Below are 24,158 nucleotides of genomic sequence, written 5' to 3'. Positions count from 1 at the left end.
CATTTAACAAACTTGCTTGTGCACACATTAATCACAACACCTGTATATAGGCAACCTCCCCCAAGCATATGATATTTACTCACATTGACATGCACACTCAACATGTGCAAACTCATCAGCTTGTACTCTTGCCCTCCTCTCTCCTATATACATGTGCATGCACTCATTTACCTTCACGCAGACACACATCAACTTTTACAAGGCGTTGGATCATCTACAAGCTGGAGTTTGAGTGATTAGAAGTCATTATAAGTGTGCTTCCTGCTAGTGTAATGTTAGATTTTTAAATCGGTGCTTTTCTTGTGTGCGTTTGTGCTGTGAGGTACATGCAAAAACAGGTGCAGTGTATCTGTGAGTTCATCTGCCCATTCGTGTTAATTAGGAGTGTAAAAATCCATCAATGCATCGCAATGCATCAATCTGACAATTAACATTTATAGCATCAATTACAAAGTTTAATAATAAATTATTTCTATAATAACACCCATGTATTATGAGTTCATTTCTTAAATACAACTTTTGAAAATGTTTTAGTTTCCCACTGTTTCCAATGTGTCACGGTGTAATTTCCAGTGTTAATTGTTCCTCCAGTTACATTTGTGTCTTCAGTATATTTTTTAAAGTAATTATGAATTGCACTAAAATAATCAAATCAAAATAAGATTCTATTTGTTAACATTAGTAAATACATTAGGTATCATGAACTAACAATGAACAGTATTTTATTACAGCATTTATTAATCTTGGTTAATATTAATTTATGAAAATGCAATTTTCATTGCTAGTTCATGTTAGTTCAAAATGCATCAGCTAAAGTAAACGTATACAACTTCATTTAAAAAATATATTAGTACTGTATACTGTAAATTATCCAAGATTAATTCATGCTGTAAAAGTATTAATTGTCAGTTCATGTTAACTAATGTAGTTAACTAATGTTAACTAATAAAAACCTTATAGTAAAGTGTTACCGAATCATAATCAAATCATTGCATTGTCAGAGCAAATATTGACACACCAAGTGTTTGTCTGTGTGTGAACGTATGTGAGTGTGTGTGCTCTCTGTATTGGTGCAGGTTTGCAGAAGTGTATTTGAGTTCCACAGTCAGACTGGAGGTTGTGTGGTTCAGTAGCTGCAGGAGCAGAGGGGCAGGGTCATTGCCTGCTCCATAAATGTAAAACACTATTATAGCAGTAATCAAAATGCCACAGTGACCCGCAGTCAAATCACATAGCACTGACCTGCTCTTACACGCTCTGAAGGACTTAGAAGGTGGTTCTATATGCAATTCACATGTCGTGCGTACATGCATAAATAATATATACGTATATGATAGTTGTGTTGACATTATAACTATGGATATGTGTTTGATAATGGTGATCTTGTGGTTTTATGGTTTGATGCATAACCCTTCAAGGGCTTCACTCTCTGAGGGGCTTTTTCCCTGGTCTGATCTCAAGTTTTTTTGTTTTTGTTTTTATTGCTGAAATGCAGATCTGACCATGGAAAGAAAAGATTAGAAAATAGCACAATTTTTTTCCCTTTTCTTTCCCTCTATTTGTCTCTTTTTGAACTCCATGATGTGCCTCTTGGTCATTTCCCCTCCTCCAGCTCATGCAAAATGAAGCGGGTGCTGGCTGATCTATACTACAATCAGTCATTTCCACAAGGCTTTTACTAAGTGGCAACATTTAAAAGCAAACCCAAAAGCTAAAGCCAAGCGCACACTTCACGACTTGCAGTCGGGGCCCTGCGTACACTTAAAAAATCAGTCTTTTGTTTTTGGTCGTGGTGGTGCACACACTACATGACCATTCATCCCCAACTGAAGCCCTGCTTACACCGGGTATTAAGGTGCATGTTGGGTGATCCGATCACAAGTAGACCTGGTCGTCGCTTTTGATCACTTATTTTCAGATTTCGAGGGGAGAGTCTCTGATTTCATGATGGCGAACATCAGTAATAACATCAGTGTATTACAGAATGACAATAAAGTGCAAAAAAAGTGCTATAAACCGGCACACTGTTTCTCTTAATTATACTTACATTTTATGTAAGCAGAAACATGACATTTAGAGCAGATTTCACAATTATTTTAGAGGAATATCTGTATTAACTGTCAGATGTGTGTGCTTCTCATCTGTGTCGCTGCATGTTGATATCAGGCATACTGAAGAAGATCCGTGAAGTTCTTGTGCATGTACTGTATTAGGTTTTTTACATTTTCAATGAGGAGGTTATTTCCTTTTAAATCCACATGTAAACACCGGCAATGGATCAAATTGATCACCCAAAATGCATATTAAATATATCCTGAAATTCAATCACAAACTCGTGCACATAGCAACAGGAGAGTTTATTTATGATAACATGTCAACAAATAACATGAAAGAATGGCTTTATTGCACTGATTTGCACAGAATGGGAAAAAAGAAAAAAGGCTGAAAATAATGATTACAGCTGGTAGGGAGACTTGGTTTATGTTTTATTTTTTATTGTTTTTTCTCTCCTGCTTCTCAATGCATTTAACTCCTCTTGCTCTCTCTCTGTATTTCATTGGCTTTTGCTTATTGTCTGTCTCTCGCTCGCCGTGATGTTGCTCACACCTGACAACTCGTCGGCTAGATTTCAAGCAGGATTGAAATCCGTCTTAGAGTCTTACACTCCCCTTACCCACCCCCTTCTCAACTTTCACTCTCTCTCTCTCTCTCTCTCTCTCTCTCTCTCTCTCTCTCTCTCCCTCCTCCAGAGAATAAGGGTAAGCACCACATTCAAGAGGCACTGCTCTGTGACCACTATGCAAACATGCTCTCAGTGTGCTGAGTAGCAGCCCTTCTGTCCCAGGATGTTCTGTCAGTCTGAGGAGAGGTCTTAATGTATAGACAGAAATAAATTGTGCAGATGGTCCCAGTAGACTCTGTGCTTTTTCCTTTTCAAATTCGATATTCTGAAAAACAATGAATAACTTTTGTAGTAAGCACATCAGTTGTGAAAGTTGTGTGTGGATCTTTACAGAGACTGGTTGAGAGAATTATGGATGGAAAAATGTATTTGTTTTTGACAATGAAGTTGATTTAGTCAGCTTAGTCAATATGAAATCAAAATAGACCCTACGTACGTTTTTTAATGCATGTTCCTGGTCTTACTGTGCATGATTCTTCACAGGACATTAGAGCTGCACGATAATGGTTAAAATGATAATCATGATTATTTTGCTCACTTTTAATCCCGATTATTATTCACAATTATTCTCTCGTTTGAGGATTTTTTTTTTTTTTTTTGTTATTGCAAGGCTGCATTATTTGGACAAAAATAATCACTGTTGCACTTAGAAATGTGTAGATTATGGAAATTAAATGGGTTGTAAACAGCGTTTACATAAAATTTAAAGCTGCTTTGTTATTTCTGCGCCACTATTGGCACCAAACAAAATTGACAAAAATAATGGCTGTTTTCAAAGATGTTTCACAGACACTGCCCTGCCTGCTGTTATTTTGACAATCAAGTATTTCCCACCAAGATCTGCTTCAAACCATTTTAGTGATATCATGGATATTTCATGTGTGGTATTCCAAAAATTGTGCAATAGGAAACGTGTGCATGTTGTCTACAAGTTCAGTGACCAAGATTAAGAGCTGTTTGACAACAGACTGCTCGCTGTTACACATGCTGTCACAGACTCTAACACAAACTCACACATTCCCCATGCTGTGTGTTTTTTTTTCTGGGCAGAACTGACAGACTGGGCTGTCTAGACAATTGTAGGGAGATTATAACAGCGTTTGGCCCACTGTTCCTCGGAGCGCAGGGATGACATTATGACACAGACCTGAACATAGACAGATTGGCCCAGAGAGCATGGGGTTGGTAGAGGAATGTCATCAGCTAGTGTGGAATTTCGTAAACAGCAGGCTTTCTATTGGGAGGTCTGTCTGTGTGTGTGGGCTGTTTAAAGTGGAAATAGACAGGAGCTGCCATCCAAACCTGTTCACTATACTGTTCTGTCATGACCCACTCATTCACAATAACTACGTTTCCATCCAAGGATTTTTTGCGAAAAAATTTTAGCGCATCAAAATTAAGCTGATAGAAATGCAAATTATAGCTAAAATTTCACAAATGTTGACATTATATTTTTCCATTTAACTCTAGCGCATAAACTCTTTGTCAATACATCAAATGTTGTGAAAAACTGGTTTGGAAACACTTTTTGTCGAGAAAATTGGCATTAACACAAAAATGTAGTGTCACATGACAGAATTTACCCCAATCATTACCCTGTGTTTATCATGACGACGGTATACATCCTAGAAAGCCAATTTATTGTACATGATTATGGATTGAACTTAACGGCATATAGATCCGATGCTGCAAACATGACACTTCCAGGAGTGCCAACACAAATATCTCGTATCATGCACATCGACAAGTGCACGGAGAACAAATGAACGGCCACTGTTTATGATTAATTTAATCGCGGTAGACATCCGTTTATTCATTAAAGTTGGTTTTCCACACCATTCAAAATAATAGACGGCAGTCATGGAATTAGCCCACAATACAAAAAAATGTATCATTTCTGTGCACAAAGTAAATAAATACACAATACTAGGAGAAAAGCATCAGTGTGCTTTTTTGGAACACTAAAATATAGCCCAATTCTTTAAAATTATTGTTTAGCTTACTTTTGAAAAAATGCCAGCAAAATTCCCTGTATTAAATAAAATAAATTACCAAACCAAAAAAAGCATTAAATGTAAAAAATAAATTACCAAATGAAAAAAAAAAAATCTATTTTTAGATATAATTGCCTTTTCTTTACACAAAATTAAAGTAGCCTTACCCTGTTCTGTAGGTGAAATAAGTCGGCTGAATGACATTCTCAGAATGTTCTACACTTTTTTCAAGACAATAAACTATCAGAACTATTTGTCCGATGCTGAGTTCACTTTCAGAAAACGAGCTTTTGAACATTTTAAAACGTTTAAATATTTTAAATCTAACCCTCTTTACCTCGGATCGCATTTGCGGAGCTTCTTCAGAAAATGTAAATTGCATTATGACACTAAAATTTATTTGAGATGACAATCAAGTTCAGTTGGTTGTTACAAGTTGCTGGACAAATATGTGGGACATAATGCAGTTGTGATGGCAATGCTTTAGATTAGATGATTGTTCAAAATAGCCTATTGAATACCAGGATTGAATCATATGTAAACCCTGATATTACACAGCATCAATTTTCCTTTCATAGCTGTGCACACAGCATATACACATCGATGGATGGTCCTTATACTAAGACCGAAAGTTTCCCCCACTACTTGGTGCAGGTTGCCAGCTTGAACAGGGCCATGATGATTCGCTTTCGGGTCGGAAGCGGTGGCAACCTGCGATAGGCGCAACATCAGGACCAGTATTACAGTCCTATCAGAAGGGCAACTGTTCCTTTTTGATTGCAGTTCATCCTCTTCTGATTGCTTTTATTTGTGAAATTAAAATGACAGTAAGCTGGCTAATTTCAATGAATTGTCTCAATACTCTCCCCATTTTACCAAAACTTTACCAAAAATTAGGGACATTCAGGAGGCAAATTAGCGATATACACACATTTCTGTATGGAAATGGCTTAAGGGCAGATTTCTTTTGCGATAAATCAAAACTTATGCGACAAAGTGTTTTTTTAGGCATGATGTCATCACGCAAACCATTTTTATCGATAAAAGTCCATTTGAATGGAAACAGGCAGAAGACTGCAAATTCCGCAAATATTTTGTTACGTGTTTTCACTTTGTCGATAACAAAATAGCGCAAAAAGAGGATGGAAACTAGGCTAATGACATACAATACATTCCTCCTACAAGCTCTGTTGGTTTGTTGGCATAAAAATGTGTATTGTAAAAAGCGCTATACAAATACAAATGTATTTGTTTGTATTGAATGTATATTTCACAGGTGCCCAAAGATCTGATTGAAAACAGTCCATTCAGACAAATGTAAAGCACTTTTCCACCATTGGGCTGGAAGGTTTCTGTCGCTGAACTGTGCATTTTTGTGCCGATCCAGACTCGTTGACACAGTTACAGTTGCTTTTTCCATTATGGTGCTGCAAAACAGGATTAGAATGGACTGACTGAGCTAGTGACCGCTCATGAGTGCCACTAGGCATGTGATAGTATCAGATTTTCACATCACGATAATTGCTGAAGCTTTTATCACAGTATACGGTATCATCACGGTATTGAATTACATTGCAAAAACGGCTGAACGATAAACAAATTTTATTGTTGTTCTCTTAATAACAAGTTTAATTACTTTTTCAATACCAAATTAGCCTTTTAAATTGTAGGGCTTTACTGGTTGTTTAGATCAGTGTTACTATCAGAAATAATTAATAATTATTTCATTAGTTATTAATTAATATTTAAAATAATTAATTGAATCTAACTCATTAAAACCTCATATGGGACTCCAGTAAATATAGTGTGCTACGTTTAGGAGCAGGTTTGGTTATTAGCAATAATTAATAATTATCAAAGATAATTATTAAAATCAATAGAACATTGATGAGAATCAGTGTTAGCTTTTTTAATCCTTTAAATCAACAATTATCAAAGATAATCGTTAATTGTTAACATCGATGAAACATTAATTAAAATTAACACTAGCTTATTGATCATTCAAATTCAATCAAAGATAATTCTCAATCATCAAAAATCAATAGAATATTAATAAGGATTAACATTGACGGGGCACCACCCTGAAATCAGGGACTAATGACCAGATAGTAAAACAGTTTCAATATTAGATTGTTTTCTTAGGAAAATCGACATCCGAAGAATATCGATTTTCGGGAAAAAAAACAATGAATGAAGGTTTGAATCCCAGCATGACACAGGCGTATGCAAAACAAACCAAAACACTTCTCTTTGTAATATAAATAAAGTTTATTTATGCAGTAATATCAATTAATAATTAATACAATGCAGTCAATAAACTTCCGACTTACAACTACAAACTAAACAGTGATATGATTAGATATGGAAGTAAAAATAATCCTATAACACAAGGTGTGTGTGTGAGACTGTGTGTGTGTGTGTGTGTGTGTGTGTGTGTGTGTGTGTGTGTGTGTGTGTGTGTGTGTGTGTGTGTGTGTAAAAGGAGGGACGCGTACAAAATGGCGGACGTGACTCTCGTGGAGAGTATGTCACGCGAGACTTCCGGCCAGGGAATATGACCGCGAATGGGGGCGGAGAGAAACCAGTCAATGGCGTCTACCAGTTACCGCGTGTATCCGCTTGTACGATAGCTTAGGGACAAAGCTGGGCTTTAGCATTTAAGCTATCTATGAGCCAAAAATGTGTGCCAGAATGTTTGTGAGGGGTCGCGTGCGTGCGTGCGTGCGTGCGTGCGTGTGTGTGGTTAGTACGAGAGAGAGAGAGAAGTGACGGCCCTAAAGCCGATTTCGCGATCGTGGGAGAGAAAGCAGCTGTTAGTTCATCGCTCAGAGATGGCTCGTAAACAGTCCCGCGTTATTTGACTCTTTAATGGATGAACTCAGTTTACCTGTCTCACCCGCGGTGGCGAAATTGCCCAACAGTCCAATTTGGTTGGACCGCAATACAGCAAAACAAATTCGTGATAATTAATACCCTGAGTATTAATAATGAGCGAACATGGCGGTCCGTAAACTGTACAAGCAAAAACCTTGAAACACAAGAATAACACACTATAATATTCTATCTCTGCCCAGACGTAAACCTCTTACTTGAATCGCATGAGGACACAGGTAGAATGTGTTTTCCTCCGTCCTTTAACTCTGACCCGGTTCCTTGAGGCTCGGGTGATGACGGGAGGCCATTTCCTCGCTCTGTCGGCGGGCGGTACGGCTGTTGATTCTCGGCGGGCTGGCGGAGAACTCAGAAATGTCGACTTGATTGAAGATGGAAGAGAAATCTTTAATCTCTTCACTTCTGTAGGCAAACGGATGAAGATGCGAATTGCTCAGCGGACTCCTTCAGATCCGTTAGAGTGTTCGGTTGAACACAGAGTAATCTCAACTCGTCCAGCGAGATGGAGATTGTATGGCCACAGTTTCAAGTCGGACATTACTTCCTTGTGCCACGAGGTTGCACCTGAGAGCAGCGATGAACTGCGTCTAAACAGGACGAACAAAGTTGCTGGAAGCAAATCCTGGAAGCATTTCAGAGGTATTTCAACTCCTGATGATGTCATGTTTGAGGGACGTTCTGTTGTGTGCCTCATCCAATAGGAGTTGAGAGTTCGATCCTTTAGTGAGCAAGGCTTCATGGGATTTGTAGTCTGTTTTGGACTCCCTTTGTTTGATTTTGGCGCGGTTTTTATCGGTAAGATTTACGACTTGGTATGTGGGGGCTTGAGTTAGGTTTTTACGACTGTGTTAGGCCTGCCTTTGTCTTCTATCTGAATACATGAGGCCCAACAAAATTAACAGATAACTAAGAAATTTGAAAGGAACCCATAACATTAAAAAAAAACTATCTTCAACACCATTGATACATAGCCAAATATAACTTTAAGTTGATGTCTTAATACAGTATTTGAATGGTCACTATGCCATGGGGCCACTGATCATTACAGATCATACAGATCAGTACAGACCTACAACTTATCTTGTTGAGGCTAATGTTAATGTAAAGCTTTATATTATTGGGCCAGCTTCAAGGCTGCAACAATAGTATGCATGTTTTTTTTTTTTTTTTTTTTTGATAGCAAGCCAGTTGCTAATATATAGCTAGGCACTAACTACAAATGTAATAACCGCAAGTTCACTCGCATGGTATGCAACGTACAATTGCATGGCATTCCAACATTAACTTAATATTGAAATCATCATTGTGCCACATTGGCATATTAATTATAAGATGTAGTATTAGCTGATTGAGAGTCCCCTAGCCACTGGGGGCTGTGTCAGGAAGGGCATCCGGCATAAAACCTGTGCCAAGACAAATATGCGGATCACGGATGGTCTGCTGTGGCGACCCCTAATGGGAGCAGCCGAAAGAAGAAGAAAAAGAGGTATTAGCTGATTACAACTGTGTTTTAGTTGTTACTACAAGACGCAAACATTAACTGTGTAGCTAGCACATTTTTTAATGAACTACTTTTCGGCCACTTGAATGCAAGCTATTACCTGCATATGACAACAACAGTTCACTTTCTTTGTCATCTTAGTTGTCACTTTGCTAGTTGTCCCTGAGAGTGTTGTCTCTCAGTTTTCAAAAACAGTTTGGAAAAATTAGCAGAACTGTCACAACTTACCTGTCACCCGCAGATAAGTGAACATGTTGGAGGTGTTCCCGTGTTTCATTGCCACTTTTCTGCCACATGTTATACACAAAGGGAAGCCATCTTCAACCAACAATCCTTCTGCATTTTTATGGAACCTAAAATACTTCCACACTTCCGACTTTACCCTATTAGAAGGTGAATAAAGGGTCGGCTGCATTCCTCCTTCAGCCGTGCTTTTGTGCATGTTGCTTTTGTTTACATAAGAGTGCACATGTATCATTTGTGATGCATACATGCAGTGTTGTGAATCTTGATTCGCTGATGGGGAAAAAAACTACTGTGCAATCAGAAAAATCTAAACAATTTGGCTAAAAGGTCATCTAGAATTATTTACGGTATTTTGAAGTGCCCATGATAACAATATCTTGCATGTTAATTACAGTGACATACCGTATTACCGAATATCATCACATGCCTAGTCACCACGTCACTAAAGCCATTCCACCTGCACTGTTCTCTGTCCTGAGTACAGTTAACCATGCTGAGAATTCCAGGCAGGAAACAGTTTGTTATCATACAGTACCGTACCGAACCTTGCTTGAGTGAAAAAACTACTAGAACCATTACTCGAAGTACTCATAACTCTTCAACCCATTGTGGAAAAGCGGCTTTTGTTAGGTGCATATGGGAGCATCTCACTGATAAGGCTTAGATTTGAGATTTGGCAGGAGAGGGCGTATTGGTCTCCATCTTTGTAATCAAGCAGTAAAAGCTCAGGAATTGATTCACCCTAACCTCAATAACCTGTCTGACAACAGATCTTACCTCAAATCATCCAGATACTGTAAAACAAAAAAAACATTGAGCTGTCTAGACCTTGAAAACATTCCTTTCTCAAGAAAAGCAAAATATGGATTGAATAGTGTTCTATAGTGTCAATGTGTGTATGTATAAAAGAGATACAGTAAAGAGGTGGTACCTTGCTGGAGGCTGGTGGTTAAACACAAAGAGCATGAAGGGAAGCACAATAATCTCCTGGACTGACTAGCATATCGAAAAATCCTTGCGAGTAGGCTGTTGGCTTTTAAAATGAATGAATGCAATAACCGCACACATATACACTCAATATCTTGCCATTTTCCCATTCACTCTGCTGCAGCAATATCATAACACCCTTGCCATTTATACAACAACATAAGCAGCATGCAAAAATAGTGCAAAAGGGGGGTGGGGCTAAGTGAGAACAAGAGCTGAAGGAAGCTGGAGGCCCTCATTTCCATATCCTGGCTCTTTAAGTAGTAAATGTTTAATTTTTTTCATGGCCTAGAGATTACGGAGGGAAAACTCCTGATTATATATTCACCACCATTAATGCTCTGCCATCACCTTATCCTCCAGCAGTGAAGGAGGGGGAGAACAGAAGAGGAGGTATAAAAAAAACAAAGGGTGAGAATGGAAAATGAGGGATAGTGAGAAAGAATAAAAACAAAAGAGGAGGATTCAGGAGGGTGGAGTTTGACAGATGGTTGGGTTTGCTTCATGTTAATGAGCACCCAGAGATGGTGTGCAGACTGTTTGCTTTTTATTTCTGCTTTTTTAAGGCAGTTACATTAGTTAGAAACAGTAGATGGTTAGCCACATGTGTCAGTGTGCTTGGGTGAGATCCTTTATAAAGGACATTCTGACACCAGTTTAAAAGGTTACTAGATAAGAAACTAAATGACTGTATTCAGAATAGTATACCACTGGATTACTCTTCAGCCTTGTTCACACCTGCAGCAAATGTATCGCTTGATGTTGCTTGTCCCTGTAGTCGCTAGTGGGCGTTCCTATTACTAATGTTATTGGTTGACTGCATGTCTGGCCAAATTTAAAAAAAGATATGATCATAGATTAGACATATTTCTGTTTAAACTAAGATATCATTCTAATTTGACATGGACTCACCCACTTCTATTCGCCAGAGTTCGCTGTCGCTCGTGTCACCGGAAGTGGCCAGCTCTCATTAAAAATTATTGTGATCATGTCACTTTGTCACTGGAAGTCGCTGCATGTGTGAACGGGGCTTTACTACTCTTGCTGCAGTGAATAGTATGCATAGTGCACAGTGTTCAAATTTTCTGTATGCATAGAATAACACACTACACTTACCAAAATGAGCAGTGCACAGCACTTCTTACTGCGTGGAATACTGTCACAAAATACAACATGCTTGACTTGACCATCCATTTGCAGTGTGATGAATGAAGTTATATCGGCTGCTATTTTTTCTTTTTTTCTTTCTTGACTCATTATGTGATCAGACTGCCAAAATCAGACAGAAAGACAAAGGTACAAGACTTTCATGTTTTTTATGAGGGCATGAACTACAAGCCAATAAAGCAATGCAAATGATGTAATCAAATTAAAAATTATGGAAAAATATAAACTTTGATTTAAAGTTGTTGATTATACAGTATGTATAGAAATAATATATTATATAAATAATATAATACATTTATTGCAAAATATTCAGATTAGGGCTGGGAAATTGTACACGTTAATTTATGTGATTAAAAGTTGACTGTTTAACGAGTTTTAACATTTTACTCAATTAATGCAGTATTCTTTTTTTTTTTTTTTTTTTTTACTTCCTGAAACTTTATTTTTCTTTATTAATGTTTTTCTTGACTTGACTGCACATCCTAGTACAGAAACCGATTGTGTGGAGCAGTGCACGCTTATTCATTATGCGTCACGGGCATACTGTAATAAACTCGGGAGCGGATTTTCTGTATGGAGAATGGAGACTTCACCTGCAAGTGGTGAGCCAGGTGTGGGAGAGATATGAGCAAGCTGCCATATCTCTTCGCATTGCATGAAAACACTCACTCACTGTCATCTGAATCAGTGTCAAAAGAGAAACCACGCGAGAGAGACCCAGCATGTGCGTGATAGAGACTGAACGGTAGCCAGAGAAAATAATGGTTTTGGAATTTTAAACTGCAGCATTATATTTGTTTTATATCGGTATGTATAGTGTCTTATAATCCATTGGCAATGTACACTTGCCAATAAAGCTTGACATGAATTGAATCTGCCCATTTGATTCTATTATTAAAAGATTTTGCCCAAATTTTCATTACAGCATGTCCACTGATTTAATGGTATGTATATAACTGAAAATTATATACTAAAGATTTATACCTATAAAATATTCATTATTAACTCAACATTTTAACGTAGCTGACATATTTAAATAATTAAAATAAATGACAAATTTTTTGCAAGTTCTTTGAGACAAAGAATAAAGTAAATATAATGTATTTATGATTATATTTTAATGTATTAATGTACCATGATTAATCACGATTAAGTAAACTGTGTGATTTAATTAGTTAAAAAAATTGAATAGATTCACAGTCCTAATTCAGATAGTAAAAATCTATAAATAGTTTGAGAGTATAGGGAGACCATCTCGAAACCCTCATTCATAGTGCATCATTGGAGTGGGTGGATTGTACTGTTCTTTTGGCATGCTTTGTTAGGATCAAGGGAAGTGTAGTTATTCACCAAAAATTCCGCTAATTAACATGATTTAAAAAAGAAACATTTAATTAAGGATTTCTTTTTTATATAAAACATACTGATGGCTTTAGCAGAAGCATATACCATCAATTAACAACCTCGGCACTCACAGTAGGTCTGTCTTTACAGGTTAAGAATTTATCGTTAAAAATCAGTTCCCTTATGGAAAAAATGTATGGGATTTTCAGTTCCAGAACAAGACTGTTGCGTTCAATTGCTTAATTTGTAATGGCATATTACCATACCAATTTACTATTTCTGCCAAATATAGAAACAACATGCTAGTATGCGAAAACGAATGTAGCCAATGTCTTCCTTTTTCAACCACTCACTTCTTTCTCTCTCTCTGTTCTCTCAGTACTCTGACCATCTCTGGTGTAACCCAAGAGGATGAGGCCATATATCAGTGTATTGCAGAGAACAGCGCGGGATCCACACAGGCTAGTGCTCGCCTGACTGTGCTTTGGGCGGACGGGTTGCCTGGCATGCCCACAGGCGTACGTGCAGATGCCCTTTCTCCAACCTCCATTCAGGTCTCCTGGAACGAGCCCACCCAAAACACTCAGGACATCATTGGATATGTGCTACATATCCGCAAGACTGCTGGTAGGGAAGCTGCTTGTCAACCATCAAATAAGGCCCAATTAACAAGTTTTTGTCTTGTTGCCAGTGTGAGACAGCGAGAGTAGTCATAGAAGTAGAAGACAGAAAAAGGTAGCCACAAAAAAATTTGAAAGAGTATGTAGTCTATAGTGACATTGGTGAGGTTGAGACAGAGGCACACTTTCTCCTATACTGCCTTAAATTGTATTATACATCGAATTTGTGAGATTTTCCAAAGAAAAAATCAGGGTGGCGGCAGTCATCCATATGTTGAAATAAAACTCATATTTGATCTCCACACCCTTAGAAACCAGCCACGGCTATGACCACCATATTCACGATTTGTCCTCGTATTTGTCCTGTCACTGCTTTTATTGTGTGTATTGATGGTTATGCCAGTAAAGTACTTTGAAGTTGAATTGAATTAAAAAAATTAAGTAACAGTGAAAGGAAGAGAGGAACGAATACCTGGAAGCCTGTTCCTGAAAACTCAGTAAACGGATAGATGTTTATTCAGTTGTCTATCACTCCCTCCTGGGAAGCTTTAAAGTTGCATGTTGATGTTGATCTGTACTTGAGTGAATACAACTGAACAGCTGATCTGAGGCCCATCAAGTGCTCATAGTGTCCTCTGCTGAGCTTTCTCCTTTTCTTTTCCTCCCACTGCCTCTCCTCTCAATAGTACCATCAGATGAGTGATTACGAGCCAAAGGGACCGGCCATTATCCCACTGCTGTAATTTAGATTTCAGAGACTCTGATATGCACAGAGAAAGAGAATCCCGCTTTCATCAGCTGGCAGCCACACTGCCCTACAGCAATGAGGGATTTGTTTTAGAGTCTAAGCTATTTATTATGTATATGATCACTTGTAATTGGGCTTGAATTAATAATGGGGAAATATACAGTTTACAGAAGCCAGAAGTGTGGCAACTGCTGCCAACATTAAAGGGATCATGTCATGCACTTTACTATCTTCCCTGAGGTTCACTTATAATGTTAGTAAAGGATTTTGCACAAAAAACAGTCATGATATAGTATTAAATAACCTTTTTCCACCCTGTCTCTGGCCCTCAGTCTGAAACATTCGGTTTTCTGTGCTGTCCCCTTTAAGACTTTAATATAGGCGCCCACTGAGTTATGATTGGCTAACATCTTTCAAATGCAAATACCCCTGACCAACACTCATGGAACTATTTTTTCCAAGAATAAAAGAATGAAAACATGCAAGCAATTTACAAAATCCCCTGAAAGCACTCAATCTAGGCAATCGCTAATAGCTACATGTCCCAATTTATGTGAAAGATATATATATATATATATATATATATATATATATATATAGTGCCAGAAGTGATGATAAAATAAAAAATATAAATAAAATTACAAATTGTATTCAAAATTTGTATTAAAATAAAAAGATTTTAATAGACATTAGACTGCTCTGTACAGACAATGAATGAACTTATAAAAGCTCACTCTTTCCCTCGGTCACCTTCACACTTGACTCTCTCTCACTTTACTCTCAGACCCAGTGGAGATGGAGTATCAGGAGGCTGTGAGTAAAATGACCCTGCAGCAGGTAATCGGAGATCTGGAACCTTCCACCAGCTACAGCTTCTATGTGAAGGCTTACACGTCCCGTGGTGCCAGCAAAGCCTCTGAGACGACTGTGGAGAGCACTCTGGGAGAAGGTATGAAAACACTTTTAAACAATCTTGCACACACAAGCTCATTTTATTGCATAATTATATAATTCCCAGTTATTTTATGAGTTGTTAATCATTTTCCCCTTAAAAAAAAGCCACAGGGGGCTACTTACAGTAGTCAACTGACAAACACAAATTCTCTCCATATATTGTAAAACCTTTAGCAATGAAACATTTCCCACAGACATTTCCCACAGTCTTTAATTGAAGGTTGTTCAGGGAACCGTTCCTACCTGATATTTTAGTTTTTTCCTTTATACCATGCTGTTGAAATATATTAAATGTGAGACTCTGTGTTTGCAATCCCTGCAGTTCCTGCACCGCCAGCCTTGTTCACTAAGGTGATTAATTCTACAGTGGTCCAGGCCTCGTGGGAGCCATCCACAAAGATGGGCCAGCAGGAAGGATTCAGTCTCTACTACCGTAAAGTCTCAGTCCCCATCTTCACCGGACCTCTCACCTTCCCACGTAACGTGACCCAGTACAACATCACTCAGCTGGGTGAGTCTGGCAGCAGGGGTTTAGGGTTGTGAGATAAATAATGATTAATTCCAATTTCTACAGTACAGGCAGACAAATGGTCTGCTTTACATATAAGAACAATTCATTGCATATAGACACATATAGACATAGAGCTTTAAGTCATAACATGGCACCATTTGATTGGCTGAGGCAAAATATTTTGCCATTGGTCTGTGTCTGTATTCCAAAAGTCTGTTTTCCCTCTCTCGGCAGACCTATCTTTTGTTTATGAAATTAAGATTCTTGCTTTCAACCAGCATGGAGAGGGCAATGCCACCCTGCGTTTTGTGTCGCTGAAGGAGGCAGTGGAGAAATCAGGTGTCTGATTTTACTCATTCGCTCACAAACATGCAAGCATAGTCCCTCACTCTCTGCACACTTCTGACTGACATCATTTGTACCTCTGCAACATGGAATGTCACTGAGAGTACGTAAATGTGTGTGTGTGTGTTCTCTACCTGCAGTGCTGAATACTCATTGTGACTGTGTAAAAGACGAACAGAATAAGAGCTCCACCACAGGTATCATCATCGGCATCCACATCGGCGTGACCTGCATCATTTTCTGTGTTCTCTTCCTCATGTTCAGCTACAGAGGCAGGTGAGAAATCAATGCTGCCAGTGGTATAGTTTTTATTAGCATATTGTGACTGTAAGCATTTGTTGTATTTAAAAATATGAGAACCTAACGTTAAAAGGGGGGGAAATAAAGTGTCAATGGAGCTTATTTAGAGTAGCACCATATTTGATTTTTGACAACAGTGAAAGCGATGCTGTGAGGAACAGACTTACAGTCTCTTTAATGACATGCACTGTATAAAAGTGTTAGATCACATCTAATTTTACAGCTCGGGTTATTAAAAAAAAATTGTAATGATCAAAACAACAGTACAGTCCATTGAAGAGACTGGACTTCTATCCGTCACAGCATCGCTTTCATTCCTGTCAAAAATTAAATATGGCGCTACTCTGAATAAGGTCGTGGTGTCCTCGCAGTGCTGTATAATGCGTATATTCTGGTCAACACTCTCCCCAGTAAATCCAAACATTGGTTTGGTGTAATAAATCTGTTTTCTGAGGATAAGAAGAGTGCTAAACCCCATTAAGAGCAGGGGCGAGTTGTAAGAAACCCCTTAAGTTAAGAAAACCTTTAGTTATAATTGTAAGTGTATTGTCACTAGAGGTTTTCTTAACTTAGGGATCACTGGCAAATGGGCCCAGTTCATAGTTCGTATCGCTAAAGGTGGATGCATTTAGCTTTCCACAGGTGAAACACAGTCATCTCAATGGGAATCCATGTGATCATGAATTTTGCGGGATGGACTTCTGATGGCGAAGAATTTCCACTCGTGGATTTCTCGTGGAGTTTAAGTTTAGAGAACTTTGACAGGCAAATTTGCTGCGTTAACCAATAGGAAGTTGCTTGGTTTGGCAGTGACCTCTGTGTGGGCGAAGCTTCGTACATAGCTACACTGAATATTCACAATGGACAATGATATAATTTTAGCGGCGAATTTCTTTTTAACGTCACTCTTCCAGAGTTTAAAGTGCAGCATAAAAAGCTCAATATCCAACCACGGCTTCTCCGCACCTTTACATTTCACAATCGAACAGACTGTGTTTGTTGAGCAGGGTTTCATTAGAGCCATCCTAAGTTGAATCTTTCTGTCGTTGCAGGTTGATGATGTGTAAGACCATGCAGGCCACCCGACAAGCGGGCCGTAATCCTGCAGCAGGAGCCGTGCTCGAGTCCTCCTCTTCACCTGGAGCTCTGGCCCTGAACAGCCCCCACAGGTTCAGCACTGAGGGGAATGGAGGACCCCAAAGTGCAAAGAACTGCACCAACTCCAGTGAGATGGAGAGACTCTTCTCAGGACCATCCCACTTCTCCTATCCACCTGACACCACCCACACGGTGAGCCCTAGAGAAAATGCATACATACAGTATATGGACATGTGAATGACATGGTTATTGTTCTTGTCAGAGAAGAACTGAGTGTGTGTTTTTAAGAGTGGAATAGAAATTCAAAGAGTTACTCATTGAGCTTTAAGGAGCCCTGAACTTACAGTCCAAAAAAGTACCTAAGGTGTCATGGTAATAAATAATTTGTTTTGCAAATGTGTCATGGTATTTGGAGTACCATGCAAATGGTAATTATTCAGTACCATGGTACTACCAACTAAAACCACCAGAGTACTTATAAGCAAACTCTGACTCCTTGTTTATCTGATTTATTTCCTCTCTTTGCCCACTTATACTGTTTGTTTTATTAAATGCTGTTTACCCCTCACTTTCTCTTAGGTATCCATTACATGTGTTTGTCTGAATTAGTATGTTAACATACATATTGTATAGACATGTATTGTATGTATAGACACAGAGTACAACATAGTTTTTTGTTTTTGTTTTGTTTACTTTTTTCATTATGTATGTATTTCTTTTCAGGTTAAGAGCTCTCTGGTCTCCTGTTCATTCAATGAAACCCAGATGTCCGCACTTCCCCTAGACGACTTCAGCATCGTGGAATGTGAGGTGCAGTATCCAGCAGATGGTCAACAGGATGAAGGCTGATGAAGAAAAGAATGTCAAGTATTCCCCCATCCTCCACTCAGACTCCTGTCCAACTCAGGTCAACTGAAGTACTCACCTTTTCAGTTCTGTTGTTATTGTGGAAATATATTATTTGTAAGTCAAGTTCCCTATGTGGGAATCACTGGACTAAAGTGCTGGGGGTCCCTCTGGCCTCATAATGGGTGAGGTTCTGTGATGGACTGCTTATATTTCTCATTGGAAGGTGAACACAATTATATGTTTCAGTAGTTTCATCTGGGAGCATACAGATGTGAAAGTCTCCAGTGTCTGTAGTATCTGTAAGTGATTTTAATTTGCTTCTGCGCAACAGAGAAGTATTTTCCCTGTTACCACATTCTAGTTTTATTTGTTTAACACATTCATTGACCTGCTGCCTGCTCTTACCCTACCAATGGTTTCACACGCCCATCCAGCGGAGACCAAGGCCTTCAACCAGGGATTTCTAAGTATTCTCAGGATTTTGTTTTTCAGTGATATCAATGTTTTTTTTTTTTTTTTTTTTTTTTTTAAATAGGTTTCAGCCTTCATGAAGACTTTAGACTTGGCTATATGAACCTTGGGATTTGCAACAAAAAACCTACCTCAGCTGGAATGAATGTCTTGTAAGAAGTCTTTGAGATCGGCATCTTGCTGTCTGTTCTGTTTCTATATACATCAAGCGTTCAGTCAAAAGAGAAAAAGGTGCTACTCTACCTCAGATTTCAAGGACTGCCACTCTCCTGCTCGTTAAGCAAAACGAGAAAAAACAAAATCCAACATATAGCACTTCCAAATGTTGAAGTCAATGTTCTACCTCAAAATAACAATGTTATTATTGTCGTTGTGGTTCCTTTCTCATATAGAAACGTAGCTTCTGTTGATGTTGATGAATTGCTGTGTTTTGATATGTCAGTACCTCATGCCAACTGACAGATGACGTTGTACGAATTCTGTTTGTAAAGACGTTTTAATTGTGTCCTAGTATTTGCGTAGGGTTTGTTTGTTTTGTTTCTTTGTTCGTTTCCTGATCAGAGTATTTTCATTTTAATCGTAGTCAACTAAATTCAATCGAAAGACATTTTAAGACAAACTGCACTGTTACTAATGACTTCAGGATAAAATGTCTTCTTGCTACAGTTGGAAAAAGAGAGGCCACTATACACCAATGCTGTACAAATGATGTCTATGTTTAGGTATTTTAATGGTTTGACTTCATGCGTTTGCATGATGTGCGACACAGACGAACAGGGCTCTTGAATGGAGTATACATGAATATAAAACAGATTAAAGCACATATAATGTTTCTATGGGTGCTGATATTAGCAAATGTTGGTATTTATGGAAAAAAAACTCTCTGTTTATGTTACACAGTTAATGTTGATACACATATCACATGATATGGTATTTCATCAAGAATTGAAATGGAGTAGTCCTGGTTTGTAACTACAGGACTTGGGATCAGCTACCAAGCTCTTTTGCTTACAGCGCCCTTACAAACGGAATACTGAGTCTGTTCAGATGTGGCGCACCCCCACAGAGCTACAGGATACACTGCTACACGAAACAGCGAACCTTAGAGGCATCACTATGGAAGAACTGGGCATTCTAGGATTATCCAGGAAGAGAACATTCCATTAGGAGCCGAAGCTAGAAACTGAAGATTCTCATGGCTTCTGTGTGAAGTTCCATCATCTGTTTTGTTTAATATCATAGGCCCCTCCTCCATGTATTTTATTGCCACACTGATCAGGGAGCACAAAGTGCATCAGATGTATGCACATAACTCGATCACACATGACTTTTGTTAACATTAGCATCACAGAGTACAAGTAGAGGATGATGATCCCTGAGCTGCCCCAGTCATCTCTTCAGAGTCTGCTTTTTAATGACTTCTCAATTGCTTTTCACTGTGTGCTCAAGCATCCAATTCAAGACCAGCAAGATTTCTCCTCTGGTGTCCCATAGTGCCATGGTGCATATATATTTTTAGTACCCTACCTCAACACAGCAGTCATGCTCTCAGGTCACTCCTACTCTTATGGGGAGATTGTATTTTTTGTATAGTACACACACATACCCACACATACATGCACACATCAGAGGAGAACATCTCCTTGGTACTCTTTAGTGGAGAAATAAGCAACACAAATCCATTAGCTTTTCATACTCTTTACTTTTGTAAATGTGAATGTTTTCATGTGTTTGTTACAATTATTGTGGCTGGTTAATGTCTGTATTCATTTGAAGCACTCATTGCCAGACTTTACCATCAGTTGGCTACCACCATTTTTGCTCTAAAAGGGGATAGTTTACACAAACATTTAAATTTTTCATCGTTTAGTCACCATCATGTTGTTCTAAACCCCAAAAGGAGATTTTAGGCAGAATGTTAACTTTGGTCACCATTAACTTTTGATTGCATCTTTTTTTCATTCAGTGAAAGTGAATGGTGACTGAGGCTTATATTCTGCTTAACATCTCCTTTTGTGTTCGATGGGAGAAACAAAGTAAAACAGGTTTAAAACAATATGAGGGTGAGTAATTGATGACAGAATTTTCATTTTGTAACCTATCCTTTTAAGGATAAAGTATATGATCACCATCCGTGTTTGTAGATAATGAGCCAAATTTGCAAATTTTTTCAACTTTCATAATGCCTACAAGTTCTATAATAAATCTTTTTTTTTTTTAAGGAAATAAAGTAAGCCTAGATAATCAATAAAAGGGTTATTCCTTCAAATACTGGATCTCAACTGAACTGCTAAGTATATTACAGTGTAGAAATGGCTCAGACAATGTGCAGTATATGTATAGTACTGAATGCATTTTAGTGTTGTTGATGGAGACCATAGATGATTTGGTGTTGTCTATATACAGATAAGTGGTCATATCTTTGGCTGTGTTTAATAGAAGTAATGGAAAAGATTTTGAACAATGGAAAGTATGTGATACGCTGTGCTGTAGAACTTTGTCCCTGTTATTGAAAGTCTCTATGAAATATCTATTGTACAGTTTTTGTGCTCTTGACATTCCCTTAATGGACATTATAAGGCAAAATGGCTTTATTGTAAATGCCTGCAATGCTGTTACATTTCAAAAAGTTGAAACAAATGTCATCTGCTGTAAGTGTACTTTTCTTTTGTTTGTTTCCTGATGGAGTTGCCGCCTCTGGTCTGTTTCTCAAGCTTCAGTGCACTTCAGTGCAATTCAGTACAAAATAGTAATGAGTGTTGTCAGACTTCTCTGGAAAGAGACGTAATGTTACATACAAATGTACTATGAACATAAGTTACCAATTTGAGGGGATGATTTGGTCTTGAATGAGGGTGTATTGTCATATTTGGCCACAAACAGACAGCTATTGTTTTCAGCTATGATGCAGAACAGTGGAAAGTGGAAGATCATGTTTATCAGATATGGAGTGTGGCCACAAGGGTGGCACGGCGTGGCAGCTGCCATCCTAAATAGAAGCTTTGCCACCCCACTTGCGACCATTAAAATATCACTATTTGTATACTGATGTAATGCTAAGTTTCACAGTCTTTAGGATTCATTAAAGTCTCCTTTTTTGCTGTTACTCAAATGAGACACTGGCAGAGTCTGGCACAACCACATGTACATAACCTTGGCAAACCTTCAGTCCTAGTATCTGAGGACTAAATAGTACCACATAATGGTAAGGCACAAACAAGAAAATTTAAATATAGCAAATCTTGATAGTACAATCAACTATAAACACTCCCTTAAACCCATTCTGAACAATTTTGCAGAATGGCTGAGTTATTCAGTCCAAACTTAGTCAGTCCATAACCCGCCACAATGAATGCTGGGTGTCCGACGGTGCTACATTATGAATTGATGTGTACACTTCGATTTGCTTACTTTAAAAGCAAATTTCTAATATGGACTATAATTCACAATAGTTGTAGTATATGCAATTTTTATGTTCGTTGTAAAGTTATCAAATAAATTGTAATTTTGTAACTTGCGTCTATGATGAGAAATACCCCAATTGTTTTTTTTTGTAATCATATCTTGATGTTAATTTGTTGACAATTACTTTTCGACAACTCTGAGTTTAGATGAACAACAGACTTGATCCAGATTAATCACTAATTAATATTAAAAGGTAATGTTAAAATATCTAAGCAAACATTAAGATGCCATATCAATAAAATGTGAGTGTGAGCTATATAATATTCACTGGGGCAGCAGTGTTCCTTGTATTGACTTATCTTCACCCCTCCCCCACTCAACTTGTTTCGGTGCCACTTAGGTCAACATAAAAATGGCAGACTAGCCATCACAGTAATGGCTCGATATTATTCCTTATCTTGTAAGAATCCTGTAATAATCAATCATGTGTCTAGCTAACTAACGTGAATCTAAATTAATTACCTGTGTGGTTATTTTACTGAAAATTCTAAATTACACTGTAAATTATATTTCAATACACTTCAGTATTTATGCTAATTTGCTGCTTCTTGAGGCAATTAAAATGCTGTGCAATTAGGATAGATTCGTTTTTATGATTCTTATTTTTTAATAGGGTAACTTTAATTGTCATTAATGTGCTTTTTATGTTGCTGTTACCCACAGTATGCTGTGTGACAATAAGGCCCAAATAAAGAGGAAGGGAGACATGGACAGATATTTTGTTAAAAAATCAAAGCAGGATGAGAGGAAGCAGGGGAGCAGGAGCAGAGAGCAGAGGCGACTTTACAAAAGGTTGAATTCAACAAAGAGAGGAATGTAGTGGAGGGACAGAAAGAGGATGGAGAGGAGATATTGGAAAGAGAAAGTGACAGAAGAAGAGGAAGAGCAAAGCAGAGAGGCAGGAGGATTATCAGGGATACACCTTTTGCATGTAAAGTAGAACCTCATGGTATGCCCATTGTTAACAACAGTGTTGTCATAATTCTTCATTTAGGTAAGATCAGTGAAGTGAATTTAAAGGGATACTTCACCTAAACATGAAAATTATGTCATAATTTACTCACTCTCATGTCGTTCTAAACGTATATTACCTGTGGCATTACAATTATTGTAAATATTATCTATTTACATTGTGTAATATTAGTCATATGCTCATTGAATAATATTAATTTATTCAAAATATTTCCTAAATTGACAGAGTGATGCAGGTAGTGGTCAGTGAAGTGTTCTCATATAGGCTATAGTTTGCAGTCTTGTGATGGTAGTCTATTGACTGAAATGCTGCAGGCAGTAGTCACTCTCTGGCTGGTATAGGCTGCATGAAGTCATCACTGAACAACACAGACTTTATGCCTTTAAATTAGTGATTGAATAGTGTTTGAAGCTTTCCCATTGATGAATTCAGTTTGACACAAATAGATTTTAAATCACATCTGAAAGCTATAATCCTTCGATGTGATTTCTTATATGCTTAATGAATCTTATGCTTTAGTATGAGGATCATGCTGTAATATAATCATGCTATTGCTTTTAGACCATGTTACAAATCAGATATTCTACATCTGGAAAATTGTAATTTGACTATTTATTTAGTGCCTTTGAACTGATCTGAGAGCAGTTTATGCTCACTGCCTCAAATTTACCTCTACAGCAGAGTCCCATCAGGAGCAAGTTCCTGCTCAAGGGCTCTTTAACACACAGGAGGAGCTGAATTTTGACAGTTCTGTCTCCTGAGCTCCTGCTGCCCTAACTCACTAATGCTGCTAATCCTGACAATGCAACTGCAATAAAGCATATATATATATATATATATATATATATATATATATATATATATATATATATATATATATATATTCATCAATTAATTTTTCATCAAATTTTTCATCAAAACTATGGAATTACATAAATGGAACTATGGAAATTATGTTGTGACTAAACAAAATCCAAAATAAATCAAAACTGTGTTATATTTTAGCATCT

At 37.8% G+C, this 24,158-nt stretch overlaps 1 protein-coding gene across 1 annotated transcript in view; it reads left to right on the top strand.

Annotated features, from left to right (window-relative positions):
• LOC127456655 (immunoglobulin superfamily DCC subclass member 3-like) overlaps nucleotides 1-22,159 on the top strand; it is a 112,653-nt gene extending 90,494 nt beyond the window's left edge. The window contains exons 8-14 of the mRNA XM_051725088.1: nucleotides 13,194-13,441; nucleotides 14,967-15,131; nucleotides 15,459-15,647; nucleotides 15,882-15,986; nucleotides 16,133-16,268; nucleotides 17,345-17,582; nucleotides 18,114-22,159. Of these exons, the coding sequence (XP_051581048.1) occupies nucleotides 13,194-13,441; nucleotides 14,967-15,131; nucleotides 15,459-15,647; nucleotides 15,882-15,986; nucleotides 16,133-16,268; nucleotides 17,345-17,582; nucleotides 18,114-18,239 (1,207 nt within the window). The 3' untranslated portion in view covers nucleotides 18,240-22,159. The remainder of the gene's footprint in view (nucleotides 1-13,193; nucleotides 13,442-14,966; nucleotides 15,132-15,458; nucleotides 15,648-15,881; nucleotides 15,987-16,132; nucleotides 16,269-17,344; nucleotides 17,583-18,113) is intronic.
• Nucleotides 22,160-24,158: the final 1,999 nt, after the last annotated feature.

Source organism: Myxocyprinus asiaticus, chromosome 2 (genome assembly GCF_019703515.2).
Source record: "Myxocyprinus asiaticus isolate MX2 ecotype Aquarium Trade chromosome 2, UBuf_Myxa_2, whole genome shotgun sequence".
Taxonomy (NCBI): Eukaryota; Metazoa; Chordata; class Actinopteri; order Cypriniformes; family Catostomidae; genus Myxocyprinus; species Myxocyprinus asiaticus.
This window is presented reverse-complemented; position numbering and strand designations above follow the sequence as displayed.